The sequence below is a fragment of the Zootoca vivipara genome, chromosome 3 (assembly GCF_963506605.1).
Source record: "Zootoca vivipara chromosome 3, rZooViv1.1, whole genome shotgun sequence".
In the NCBI taxonomy this organism is placed as follows: Eukaryota; Metazoa; Chordata; class Lepidosauria; order Squamata; family Lacertidae; genus Zootoca; species Zootoca vivipara.
Window position 1 is genome coordinate 34,370,559 of NC_083278.1, and position 14,668 is coordinate 34,385,226.

Below are 14,668 nucleotides of genomic sequence, written 5' to 3' on the forward strand. Positions count from 1 at the left end.
CGTTATACATTCTCACATTTGTAGAGTGTAGTAAACAAACATCTTTGACAGGACTTTCTTAACAGAATCCTGAACACACACAAAACTGCTAGAAGCACTCACAAATTTCAGTTACAGATAGGCCTCCTTACTATATCAGTAACTACAGACATAGATCCAATGCAGGTGAGCAGGTGAAGTCAAAGCATTCAAAGCAATTTTCTTATTCACTATACTATAGTGCCTAATGTAGTATACTCAATATATTGTGCAATACAGAATATGTTTTACCATCTATCTAGCAATGCCAGTGGGAATCTGCATCCCACATATTTCAGGCCACTAGCTGAATGACTCTCACGTCAAATAAAATCTTTATTGTTGTGTTCAATGACTAGTCCCAAAGAATCAAAATAGGAAACACATAAAAAACATTATCCAGCTGTGTATAATAGCATAATAGCAAAATCAAGAATGAAATAAAATAAGGTAGATAAACACACACACACACACACACACACACACACACACACACACAAAGAGAGAAAAAACTCCAAGAAGGGAAATTACAGAGTGGCTGGGATCAGATCCTGGTGGGATTTATTTGATGTAGGTAGGCCACACGATGGATACATGGTTTGAAGAGGAGTTGAAGGACATAAAATGCATCTAAACATCCCGGCGGCTCTAATAAGAAATGTTCAATAAAGGTTTTAGGCAAGTCATGTAAAAGGAGCAGTGCAGGAGGATGTGGGTCACCCACTTGACCTCTCTAGAGTCGCTGGGGCAACTGCATGTGTGGGAGTGAGTGTTTGGGTATCTTCCCTACAGGACTGCTGAAGGGATGGCATTAAAGCATGCCAGCATGAAGGCTTTGAATTGCTTTCAGACCAAGAGTTCAGAAAGATAGTTGGCTGCTTTGTCAGTCTGGAGTGCTCCATCAATTAGAGTATCATTGCAGGTTGAGCCTAGATTGTGTTGGTGCTCAACATCTAAGATATGTTCATTGTTGGCGAACCATTCTGACCTTCTTACATCCCAGAGGCATGAGGTTAAATTATGGGAAATCTGCATAGCTAAAGTTTTTCTAGCTATACAGTGGGGACTGCTTCCATACAGATTGCTTCTCAGCTCAAAAGCAGCACACCAAATTGTGGCTTTGCAGTTAAACTTAAAAAGCTCCAAGTCTTCTGATACCAGAAGTCCTCACTAAAGGATAAGGACTTAGTTGCTGAAAATAAGAATTTGAGTTCTTATTATGATCCATTTATCAGTTTATTTGTGGTCAGTTTACATCTAAATACCATGGATGTGAAATTAAATTGCAAACCATCTGTAGACAATCATGTGATGATTGCATATCACAGTTTTGCCACTCTGGGATTCTCTTCCCATAGCAAATCACAAAAATGCATATGCATGATTGTCAGAGACGCAGCTAGATGGAAGTTACTTAAAATGTTGAGATTTCGTGACATATAGAAGCAGCCTTTATAGAAACGTAATATATGTAGTAGAAAGAACAGAGCCTAGGAAGCTATATGTTGAACCTAAAAAAATGGTCCAAAAAAAGGCCTCAATTTAAAATTTGAAAAAGTATTCAGGGAAAACCTACAGGAAGGCATCTTTCTTTTTGGTTTGAATTGTATCCATATGGGCTCATTAGCCATGGCTAATTTAAAAAGTTACATGCACAACCCAACCAATATTAAGAACTTTTAGATTTTATTGAATTCAATAGGAGAGATTTAACCACATGCTAAACTGTCCCACTGGAAACAAAAAGACTTAGAAGGGCTTAACTTTCATTGGGTTGTGCCTAAGGATATGTGAATCTGTATTCAGTATACAGTGGTACCTTGGGTTAAAAACGCTTTGGGTTACAAACGCTTCAGGTTAAAGACTCCGCTAACCCGGAAGTAGTACCTCGGGTTAAGAACTTTACCTCAGGATGAGAACAGAAATTGCGTGGCGGTGGCGCGGCGGCAGCGGGAGGCCCCATTATTTAAAGTGGTACCTCAGGTTAAGAACAGTTTCAGGTTAAGAACGGACCTCCATAATGAATTAAGTTATTAACCTGAGGTACCACTGTATGCATTCTGTACCCAAGCTGGAGAGCTGCGCTGTAAAATTCGGGGAAGTGCAAATTTTGAAGGATAACTATGTTTTGGCTCTTATACTGCTATGGAAAGTGCAAATTAGGTAGTGTGAATTTGTTTAAGTTTCTCTGCTATCTGTAGCTGTTCCTTAAAACCAGTTAGTGGATCGGACTGTAAGGGTTAACTGCAAGCCAAGGGGAATGGGGCAGCATGTGGAAAAGGTTGTAGTGACTTTGGTCACCAGGTTGAGATAAGAAGAAAGAATCAAAATAGTGTCACTAAACTGTATCAGTGTAGGAATCAACAGATAAACTCCATGTAAGTAGAGTAATTAAAAAATGGCCAATAGCATCAAGGCCATGGGAAGGTTAAATGAACGTCTTTGAAAGCCATTTTTAGAAACCTTTTTTTTCAGCTTGTTTATTTTATTGTTCTTTTCAGTAATCTACTGACATAGCCTTTGCCTCTTGCCAGTTCTTTAAAATGTTTATTAGCTTGATTCTGGCAGCAGAAAACGCAGGGCATTGATTGTCATTTGGCTTTGTCTGCCTTTCTGTAACAGGATATTAATGACTACCATATTAACACAGGGCCAGGAAGTGCTGACAAGGCAGGAAAGCAATAGTCTTGTCAATAACATCCTGGAAGAGGTGTCGTTTTCTTTTGGCTCTCTTTGAATCCAAAATCTCCATTTTCTTCAGACAGCAGGTCGGATTCAGCCCCTTGAGTGAACTCAATAGTAAAGGGGTGAGAGACTTCATATAGGCAAAGTCAATCCACGCAGGAATCAATGCCTAATATCTGCCAGAATCTATGTAAGAAATACCATCTTTAATGGAGTCTCGAGGCACTGACATCTCTGGGACTCAATGTGTTGAACTTTAGGTCTTTTCTCAAGTGATACTACAACACTCTTTGAATATTCCACATTGGTTGGTTTGCTCTCTGTGAACCTCTTCATATGTTACCTTAGCAGCATAATTGCTGCTTCCCCCCAAACCATTCTACACTTTCCTCAATTTATGAAGTTTGGTAATCACATGAGACAGGTTAATCAACACTACAAGCTAAGATGTTGTGGTGGAATTGTGATGCCACATTCTTCTGTCTCTTACATGTGCGCGCACACACACACAATTTTTCTATATCATGAATTACTGGGGCAACATGTGACGTGAAACCAGCAGTCATACCCCTTTGCATAACACTTTACTCATGAACAGGAATTTACGAACATACAAACCACGCCTCTGCTGAAACGTTAATAATGAAAATCTGTTCTTAACTTGGAAAACATTTAACACTAGCGGAATAATATCTAAAGGTAAGAATGGGGAGTAGCAACAGAGCAACATCACGAACTGCGTTGAGAATATTTCCCCCATTCCATTCCTTTATTGTTTCTTTGGATCACTCTGCCCCGTGTTTCTGTCCTGAACCCCTGGCCTATCTGGGAGCAAGTCAGTATGCCAAGTACCCAGTCCAGCATCAATCCGCATGTCCAAAGTCCAAACAAAGCACAGCCCCACAGAGATCCTTGAGCATCCAAACTGAGGTCTGTCAGCATGAGCAGTTGAGCAGACCCAGCACCTCACCTCTGCTGCCCTTTTGTACTTTGCGTGTTGATTGCAACATCTGGGCTTGATGAGGCAGGTGACCCTCACCTGTTCCAAGCCTACTCCAGCTGAGAGCTAGCGAGCCCCACCTGGCTAGCTAGGGAGCTGGGCTGTCGCATTTTGCCTGCCTCAGCCTCCCAGAGCACCCCACCCACTGCTTCCTATGCTTCGCTTCAGAGCCTGCAATGTTATGGAGACACTGGGCACTAACCCTGTGTCATCCACCGTCACCTCGTGAGTACTTCCTACACCAACCTCTCCTTCCCCATTCCCAGTTTGGCCTGGTATGTTCCAGTCTCGGCTACACCCTTTCCCAGGGTCCGCTTCCCCCTCCCTGTTGTCCTGCCAGTTCATGACAATTGCACCCCTCCTGAATTCTAGTGTAAGTGGGTGAATTTCTAAAACTATCTCTGGATATGGAGCACATGGGGGAAAAATTCCATAGCTTTCAGAGCATCGGTATCTTTGGTTCCTGCACATTATGTGTGCATTGATGAAACAATATGTCTACAAAAATAAATCTTGATGGAAAACATGCCACATCAGGATTACTTTTCTTCTTTTTTGCAGCATTTGATGATGCACAGTGTGGGGAAAGATGCAAATGAACTGAAGGGCATTGAAGTTATGAAAAGAATGTACCGTGCTTTGCACAAAATTCAGAAATGAAAAAAGATAGATAGGTTCTCATACTTCAGAGACAAAACTAGGTAACTTAAAACTCAAAGGGAGGAATTCAGGGTTCTGCTAAATCAAACATTCCCTCAGTGCATGCATTTATGCTTGCCTAATAGAGCAACCTCCCCTTTCCCAGCATGCAGTTCTAGGTATCTCTCAAAGACCCCAGAGCCGATTGCAGGGGAAGTGGGGAGAAGGCTCCATTGCACTAACAGGAGGCCTTGCACTGGCTCCCACTAGCAGAACTACTTAGTTGAATCCAGCCACCAGTTGAGGGAATTTTCAGAAGCCCTCCATAGATGCCATCACTGGATTGAAATTGTCTACTCCAGTGGACTTGGCTATGTAAATTGGGGAGGGGGGGCTCAAGTGAGCTATGGCTATACAGGTTTTCTTGGACTAAACTTCCACCATTCCTGACTAGTAGCCATGTTGGCTGGGGCTGATGGGAGTTGGGAGTCCAACAACATCTGGAGGACCGCAGGTTCCCCCCCCCCCCAGTGTAAATGTCTGAGACTGAGATCTTGTTATGTCTTTGTGTAACAGTATTTTGTCATTACTGCTGGCATAAAGGAGAGGAAGATAAAAACGTTGGTTGAAAATGCCATTGCTAATTAATCAGTATCTTTGCCCCCGCCCCACTTGCTATCTTAATGATTTTCTTTTTTCTCCTTTGCCATAATTTACCTGAATTTAAGAATAGATAGTAATTTTTCTAATTAAAATGTCTTCATTCGGCACAGTTTGTCTTTGAACTTTGTACTTTACTTAATAAGGTGGAGATAATTTTGTTTCATCCATAGACCTTGAATGTTCTATATTAACAGCTCACAAAGCACTCGTGTTCATGCCACCAATTAAACAGGCTAATTATTTAATTAAATTACTGAATAAGAAATAAAATCCTGACTTTCTTTATTCAATTACTCTTTTCTCATGTTACATGAATAACAGCTCAATGTTATTCAGTGTGTGATTTGTTAAACAATTTCTTTATTGCTTAATTTAATCACTATGATCAGATGAATGTAGGAGACTTAAGATGTTTTTCAAAAGCTGCAACTTTAGTGAGAATTGTTTTTAACAGACATAATACTGTGTTTCCCCAAAAATAAGACACTGTCTTATATTTATTTTTCCTCACAAAGACACACTATGGCTTATTTCCAGGGGATGTCTTATTTTTATTGTGCATCCAGCCTCGCCTCTTCCTTGCCACCCTCCAGAACTGCGCCTATCACTATGTCTTATTTTTGGGGTGTGGCTTATATTGTGCAAATGCTTAGAAATCCTGCTACGGCTTATTCTATGGGTATGTCTTATTTTCGGGAAAACAGGGTACCTGAGTGACGGGATCCCAGTATGAAAGGATACTACAGTAGTCATAACCTGTCTGCCAAACCTGTGGACTTGATCAAAAGATGACTGCCATGGACTGATCAGCCACATTATACTTCCTGCACCAAGTCATTCATCTTCCACATCTAGAAACAACTCTAGTCACAATTCTGCTATACCTGTCCCTTTAGAGGCAGATAGGAGAGTGAGGAATGGAAACTCTGTAGTATGTCTGGCATAATACTAAACCACGGTTCACCAGCACCACCTTCTGGAAACAGACTTCTAGAAAGGAATGGAAGCACAATGAGGCAGCGTACCCATCACCTAATCTGGGCAGCCTATATGGAAGGATACCATCATGGGTAGAGTCAAAAGCAAGATTGCCCTTTCCCTGTTCTTCTCCCAGCATAGGTCATCCATCATGGTGACCATATTGCCAAAGCCATTTCTGTGCTAAAATCAAGACTGAAACGGATCGTGATGTGTATGAACTACTGCAACAGGGAGAAACCAGCTTAGTTTGACATCCTGACTTCCTCTCAAGTCAGACAGAAGTTGCTGTGGCTAAGAGATACAGTAGTTTGCCTAGTGCAGCCTGGAGAGTTCATGACAGAAGTAGGCATTGAACCAGGAATGTCCTTGTTTGCACGCTATGGTAGAGGTTTCAGGCTTGAATTCAGAACCTTTTCCCAGACAGGTGATCTGCATAATCAAAACTGATCATGCCAACCATCTGTTAGGAGATAAGCAGACCCATTTCAGCACTAATTGCAGTATGCATGCTTCCTAGGGCAAGATGCAGATGTGTGTGTGTGTGTGTGTGTGTGTGTGTGTGTGTGTGTGTGTGTGTGTTAATTCATGCAATACTCTTTTGCCCATCCTGGAGGGAATTTTGATGCAGAGGCCTTTCTGGAAATGAGCTGTGGTATTTTACATTTATCTTTCATTAGTCCAATCAGAAAGCTATATTTCATGCTCTACAGGACACTTCTTATGCTCAGTTGCCAAAACTTTATACAAATACAGCATCAGGAGGCTGATTTTTTTTATATATAAAAAAAAAGCCTGGATAATGAGGGGGGGAAGAGGAACTATTTAATTATGTATTCATTCATTTATTCATTTAACTTGTTAGTTGCTTAATAGTAGCAGTCTCTAGATGACATGACAAATTTAAAACAGAAGTTTTAAACAACCATAGACCATTATAGGATTTTAAAAAAATCCTTTCAAAAGTAAAACAAAAATGTTCTCAACTATTTAGAAAGTCACCAGCGAATAAGCTATTAGCAACCAAGTCATCATGTTCCATAAACTGCCTGAGATAATGGTTTTCACCTGGTACCAAAAAGTTCATTAGTGTCAGTGCTAGGCAGACCTTACTGAGGAGAGCACTCCACAGACAGAAGACTACCACTATCGCCCTGTCCTTTGTTGCCCCTCTCTGAAGCACAGACCTCCCCACACACATTTCTGGCTGAAACCTCTAACTAATCAGCAGCCTGCTAGGGTTCATAATCTGCTTGAATTTGCCAGAGTGGAACTGGCACAAAAGATTGTATATGATCTGTTTCATTATCTATGCTGTTTGGACATTAGATGGCTGATTCAGAGGCAGGCATTTAAAGAGGAGGTTTTCAGTAATTTCCAGACACCAGGAATAAAGGTTTCCAAATCAATAAAGAAAGCGAAGTAGCAAAATCTAAAGGAAAGCTGCTTCTTTTTTGCACTTTTTCAGCAGTCTAGGTCAGAATGACCTGGTCTGCAGCCAAATACGAAATGCTGTTTATGGAGTTGTTTGCACACAGCTCCACAAGTACTTTTTCTGCTAGTGTTTATAATGAGAGCAGCCAAACCAGGCTCGTTTCATGGCAGCCCCCTATTTCCCCTATTTCCATCAGACATTATTATTATTATTATTATTATTTTAAAAAGCTGAGTTTTGCCATCAATCAATCAATCAATCTCCTTGCATAGAAAAAGTGCATCGTATACATGGATCAGAACGCAACATAGTTAACGGAACATAGTGGGAGGTACTTTAGGATAAAACTGTCCAGACATTGTGAGGTATGAAAATGGCTCTTGGGACCTATGGTGATGTAATTTTATAGCGTCACTCAAAAATCCTGCCACATTCTCCACAACGTCCTTACTACAATTGTTCAGCAGATAAGACACCCAGGTAGAGTCAGTGTGATAAATCCCCTCCTTCAATAAGGGGGCCAAATAAATATTTTTGCATAAAATGGGCAATAAAATAAAATGTGTATGATGAATTTGACCTGTTTTAGTGCCACAAGGGCAGCATCTTTCAGAGCGTGGGATTTTTAAGAATCTACCTAAGTTTTGCAATCAAATATTAATGTTTTTAGTACAATCTATGAGCTGTTATGGAGACAAGAGGAAGCACCAATTAGCAGTTGCAAAATATAAATGCTGCAGCATGTGCAAATTGCATCTGTAGGTCTCAGGACATGATTGGGTGTAGCTAGTTTGCCCGATTATTAATAATTTGACAACATCAGCCTTTGACATTTGAGTTCTTCAACTAGAAAAGAACATGTGCTGCTTCTCTTAGCATTCTGGTCTTCCACATTCCTACACTGTGATGACAGGTGGGTGATGGGATCCTTTGGTTCACAAGGATTGTGAAACGATTGCCTTTGCAAAGCAAATCTTCCTTTTTTAAAAAATTCAGGGGTGAGCATGTTTTTTTCCATTTAAAATTCTGTACATTTGGTCATAACCATTCGTTATCTCTGTCAGCAAAGAACAAATTTTGATGGCTGATTGTTATTTGTTTCAGGGCACATTGAATCCCTATTGTGCACTATGGGATGATTCAAAAATGTAAGTAACAGATGTTTATTGCTATTACTTGGGATTTAATATTCCAGATCACATCAAAATATTTATGTATCCAGTAGATAAAAAAGGCATGATTATGAGGCACTAGGAACTAAATACATAACAGCGCTGATACGCTGCAGAGCTAAATTCAATGTTTTTGCTTTAAATATTCATACTAAAATATTAGAAATCATGCACATTTGTGTGCTATCATGTGTCATGTTATAGGTCTGTTATAAATCACTATACCCATGTGGTTTTGTCAGTGCCTAGATGTGCATGGGAATCTTTACAGAAACACTTGATTTCAAGATGATGCCTGAGGATTAAATGCTTGTCTCTGCTTTCATTACTGGATAGTTGGTTGCTGGGCAACATATTGAGTACAGTGTCGACTTTTAAAATAAGAATGTCTAATACTTCCTGTGGTTGATGTAATGGATTCCAGTTACTGATTTCAAAACTGATACCTTAAAATATATTTGTTACTAGATTCTCTCCAGTTTGTCAAATAAACAATTAGGAGGTAAGGTTTCCTGTACTAGTGTAAAGAAAATGCAAATGAATACTGCAAGCGTTATAGAGATGTTCATGTGTGCTTTTCTATGTGCATAGTTTGGATTCGTCGTAGCAATTAGTGGTAGCTCTCTTTCAACCATCACTAAATATCATAGGCTGATCAATCTTTTTCTCACTAAAATCAATGACTGTACCAAGGCTGCAATCCTAAGTACACTTACTAACGAGTGCTTACCCATTGTACACAGTGGGACATACTCATACTTCTGAGTACCCATGCATAGGATTATGATGCAGGGGTGCAATCCTATGTACCCTTACCTAGATGTAAGCTGCACTGAATGCAGTGGGGCTTCAAGTAAACAAACACAAAATTGAATTGTAAGAAGTTCAGTGTTGCAGGCTACATCTTTATTAATGGTCCTGTGTACTGAGAAACATTTTTGCACATTTTTTTCTCCTTGTAGGCATTTCTGTATGTATATTAGGAAACTATGCTGCTTCATTACCAGTTGAATGACTTGACCCATTTTTAGCCAGTGTGGTCTTGAATGGTTTGACAGTATGAGTTTCTGTGAAAAATGGTCCTGCAGACCTCTTTTCAGAAGTAGCTTTTGATAGACAACTAAGTCTTGAAAATGACTCAGGACTTGCAATTCTCTCCATCACTTGTTTGCTGCAGATTTTATATAATGCAATAACACACACACACACACACACACACATATAAATGTGCAAATATATTTATTTGACTATGCAACAATACATATGTTACTACAGAGATGATTTTGTAACGCCTGTGTTTCAGAGGTCTATTCCCAATGTCCTACAAATCAGTAACTGACTCTTTGGGCACATGCGTAGGGGCGGACTTTGATAGTCTTTGGTAAGATGGCACCCTGAGCAAGGCCAAAATTTGGTGCCCCAAAATGGATCTTCGCTGTTATGGAACTTAACAATTTTGGGGGCCCTTGGCTTGGCACCCGACATTACTGATTTTCATTGTGTTTCTCTACAGAACCTCCCCAGAAGAGGTTACAATCGTAGCATAGGTGCTGAGTCCCCGGGGGCCTGAATGCCCTGGGTCCCACAACATTTTAAATGAGGGGACCGGGCACCTATAAAGTGTGGCACAGCTACGTGCGCAAATGATGTCAGCATGCCAGAGGGCGTGATGATGTCAGCACACACACGTTGGGGGGTATGATGACATAATGCATGCTGGGGATGTGATGACATAGCATGTATGGCCCGGTGATGGCTCACGGCCCCAGAAACCCGCGGTCAGAGAGGCAAGCCAGCCCCACTGAACCCCAGTATTGTTCATGTGATTTCATTATCTTCATTTGAGAGAGAGTGAGTGACCACTGAGCTGAGCTGGAAGATCCTGATGTTGTCAGAAGTGAAGAGGCTGTTTTATCTGCTGCCAGTACATTTCAGTATGAGCCTGCAGTTTTTGGCTAGTCTTGGTACAGCTGCATGAATGGATACACACAGAGAGATGAAACTTGATGAGTCTCTTGTAATGTGTACATGTACCTATCATTTGGAGAGCAAAGAGTCTCATGATGTTCCACCTTAAAAGCTAACAAGGTGCTTCAGAATTATTGGGGGCTTTTTATCACAAGTGATTCATAAAGCACCTTTCTCTCAGAAGAAGCAACTTCATGCTGCTATTTTGGGTGCTACAGAAAGCCACTGATTCTGAAGAAGCATTTCAACATTTTAGTATGTACTTGGTAGTCGTTAGTACAATTGCCAGCTGTGCTCATCTACATTTAAAACATACTCAGCGATTCAGAAGGAAAAGGCAATGAGTAAGGGTACCTCTAGGCTGCCAGTATTTTGCAGGAGTGATTCAGTCGCATTCCAGGACTTAAGGTTCATGTATTTAAAGAAGATCAAAGCACTATGTTACCTGTGGAACAAATTCACTTAAAAAAAATAAAAAATGGGACTTTTTGCAGGTTTGAAATACTTTTAAATACTTTTAAAAGTGTGAGATGAATGAGTGACTAACAGCAAGACATGTAAACAGCCCGCAGGAAAGTCAGAATGCATGCAGGATAAATGCATGCTGTCCTATAGCTGTCCCACAAACAAATCAGAAGGAAAGCTCAATAAAGACCAGATATGATCTAGCCTCTGTGTAAGTTTTGTGCAAGCAAACTAGGATGAATGCTCAATCAGCAGATCCCCTGGAAGAGCCACAACAGCTCGCTCCAGCATGTAGACCTATGCTGCCGTAAAAGAAAGGGGGCCGAGAGCAGAGCTTGTATCATTTAGCTCCATTTCGTAGCCACCCCCTGCAGTGCAGTGGGCTCTTGTACAGCCTGGCTCCATTTCTCCTCTCCTCTCCTCCTTCCTTTGCCCGTGCAGAGCACGACTGTCTTTCAGTAACATATTTTAGGAATCCCTGAAAATGACATAAAATAACTTATGCTAGGAAAAGGTTCCAAATTTCAGGCAAGGAAATATTTCACTGGGAGTTTTAAAAATGGCTGCTCCTTGAAGCTGCTTAAAGATTTTCAATAACGGGGCAGGGGGGGGAAAATCCAGCAGGAGGTGCATTAGTCATCCGAGAGTAGGTGGGACCATAAAAGATTGATGCTAAGTACCATTTGTTACGCTTCTGTAATTTATCAAATGGCTTTTGCAACTGCATGCTGCTTATGCATTTTATGGAGCTGGTGCTTTTTTCTCCTGCCTCAGAGCTTAATCTAATCACCCACAAGAGGTCAGGAAAGCATTCTTTTTTCCCCCCACCTTTCATTTTGCTATCACTTTTTTCTCTAAACTTCTTGGGGTGGGGGGGAAGAATGTAAGGACATAATGTTAACTGAGGTTGTTTTATGATTCATTGCTATTTTTCCCCCTCAGCAGTGATTTATGATGGAGTATTTTACTCTATTTGATTATATTATGGAATTTGTATTCTGATACTGTAGGCTTTGAATTAGAGTGAAAGCTCCTAGTGTGCTAGCTAGCATGGAAGGATACTTAGGCTATATAAATCTAAATAAAATGTGCAGCGTCATGCCATTGAACAGATGCATAATAGTAAGGCTGATTTCCCCCCCCCCCTTTCCAGGTCTCCATCACCCTCTGTTTATACTTACATTCCATTCTATAACATCAAATTTTCCACATGTGGCAGGTTGAGAGTCTTGATCCACTGTTTATAAATCACACAAAGCTGGGATGTCCTCGCAGCCTTCAAAAACGAATGACATTTTGCTTCAGTTGTTTTGCAGTTTATATTTGGCAGTCCCTCTGGCGCCGATCCAGCAAGAGAGTGGACCGTTTCTAGTCAGGAGTTCTTGCTTATTCACTGCTGACTCTGGAAAACTGGGGAAAGCTTTAACTGAAACTGGTCCTCATTTCATTGCATCGCGTAAGATCACCATGAGCAGAAGGAATCAATAGCCATATCCTGGGCCATGCATTCATGCGCCCAGTTTGCACGCCACTTTAAACTACAGTTAAGCTTAACTATGGTTTAAAGGCGGACCATGCAATGTGCTGGTGCACGGAAAGAAAATCACAGCCTCTTCTGTTCTCTCTCACTCCTGCTGCACAATCAAGGACCCAAGCTGTGCTTTAGCTTAGCATTTTGCCTGAATCCAGGCTCATGGTTTGCCTCTCCTGAAACAAACTGTGAACTGTAACCAAGACTTGTGTTTGGTTTATCACTCATGGTTTGTGTTGGGGAGACAAACTATGAGCCCAAGTTCAGACATAACACTTAAGTCGTGGCTCATCTCCTGGTAGCATGGCAGCAGCAGAGTGGGAGAAAAATGAGACAGCTGCACTTTTTCTCCTGTGCACCAGCACACTGCTTCTTCACCTTTAAGCCATATTTAAGCTTAACTATGGTTTAAATCAGGGCTAGCCAACATAGTGCTCCCCAAATGTTGTTTAACTACATCTCCTATTAGCCCCACCATAGCCAATGATGGGAGTTGTAGTCCAGGAACATCTGGAGGGCACCATCATTTAAAGAGACATGCAGCTGAAGCCATTACAACACATTACAACACCGTTGTGTTTTCTGCTATTCTCACATGTTGTTAATGGATCCAGTGGAAAACGGGGAATATGTTTTTGAGAAGCTATTTATTGGTGAATAATGATTTATCCTTGGTACGTTTTAGGATACATTTCAGGGTCAAAGTAGACATGAATGCAATTGGCATGCACATTTTTATGTAAATAACCATCAGCTGCAAAACTGAGCAGCCGCAAAACTATAGCGACTGGGAACTTTAACTATTTAACCAAGGCCTGGCAAAATACTCGTCTTCCTCAGATCAATTTTTCCTCAATGCTCATGAAATTTCACACAGATTGATATTCCAAAACACCAGTATTCTGGACAGAGCAGGGACTGTTTTCATGACCAATTTTATAATAACACATGAAGCTTATTGTGATAAGAATCTGAACAGCCTAGCCCACATAAACCTTTCCTCCTCAAATTGGTAGGCATTTCATCACCAAAACAAAAACAAAACAAAAAAAAACCTAGCTGAAAGCATTAAGCGGATTGGCCTTGTTGCCAAGCAGATTCCGGCTTTTATTAATGGTAATCTTAGTGAATTGGGTGTTTGAGTTAAGCAGTCACAGTGTTCCCCATTCTGCTTGCAAACTGCTGTAATATACAAACAAACACAAAGCGAACAGTAGCAACAGCAGTTTGCTGCCTGTGAAGCAGTTGCTCCAGCTGTTCCTTTTTGTCTTCTGGGGTATTTGACTTGCATACAGGACACATGCACCCTATAGCTTGGTTCCCTTGTAGTGTGAATCATCACACTTTCTTCCTGCTTCTTTGCCCTGCTGAGATCCTGCTTTCCCATGGAAGCATATTTGATGGTAGCAAGATGAAATAACCTTACAAGTAACTCCTGTCTTTCACCATGACTTTGGTCCTTGCCTTCTTGCCGCTGCTATCTGCAGGTCGAAGTATGTAAAATGAAAGCAAACACTGTATTATAAAAGGTGTCTGACCTTAAGGATCTACTTTAGCTAAAATGGCACAACATGATTTATGCTGTGGCCACCATAACAGCATCCTGTAGCTGCCAAGTCTTTAAGTTATGAAGCTGTGATCCAGCACCTAAAGGTCCTTCTTCCTTCTTCAAGAAAGGAACATCACAGATTTCAGGAGTGGGGAGGCAAAGAGATATAAACATTTGGGAGGAAGGCTCTAGGGGCAGCAAGATCCAAATGTACATTCAAGTACATTGCTAAAACAAAACAAAAACCCATCGTCTTTGGATAATCAGTTGTTGGTTTGTTGGTTTGTTTCATATACCACCCTGCATCCGAAGATCTAAGAGTGGTTCACAACTAAATAAAACCACAAAATACATAATAAAAGCAAGAACAAAAACAAAACAAGAACTCCCACAAACATATTTAAAAGGATATAATCTGGTGTGCTAGTATGTTTTTATCCTAATACAGTGGAACCTCAGGTTGCAGACGTAATCCGTGACGGAGGCACGCCTGCAACCCGCAGCGTTCGTAACTTGCAGCGCTGTGTCTGCGCACGCGTGCAACACAATTAGGTGCTTCTGCACA

The 14,668-nt window shown here is 40.9% G+C and overlaps 1 protein-coding gene across 1 annotated transcript in view; it reads left to right on the plus strand.

The window, feature by feature from the left end:
* The window catches only part of ADGRB3 (adhesion G protein-coupled receptor B3), a 432,921-nt gene that overhangs the window by 232,234 nt on the left and 186,019 nt on the right, over positions 1-14,668 (plus strand). The window contains exon 16 of the mRNA XM_035109688.2: positions 8,523-8,566. Within this exon, the coding sequence (XP_034965579.1) occupies positions 8,523-8,566 (44 nt within the window). The remainder of the gene's footprint in view (positions 1-8,522; positions 8,567-14,668) is intronic.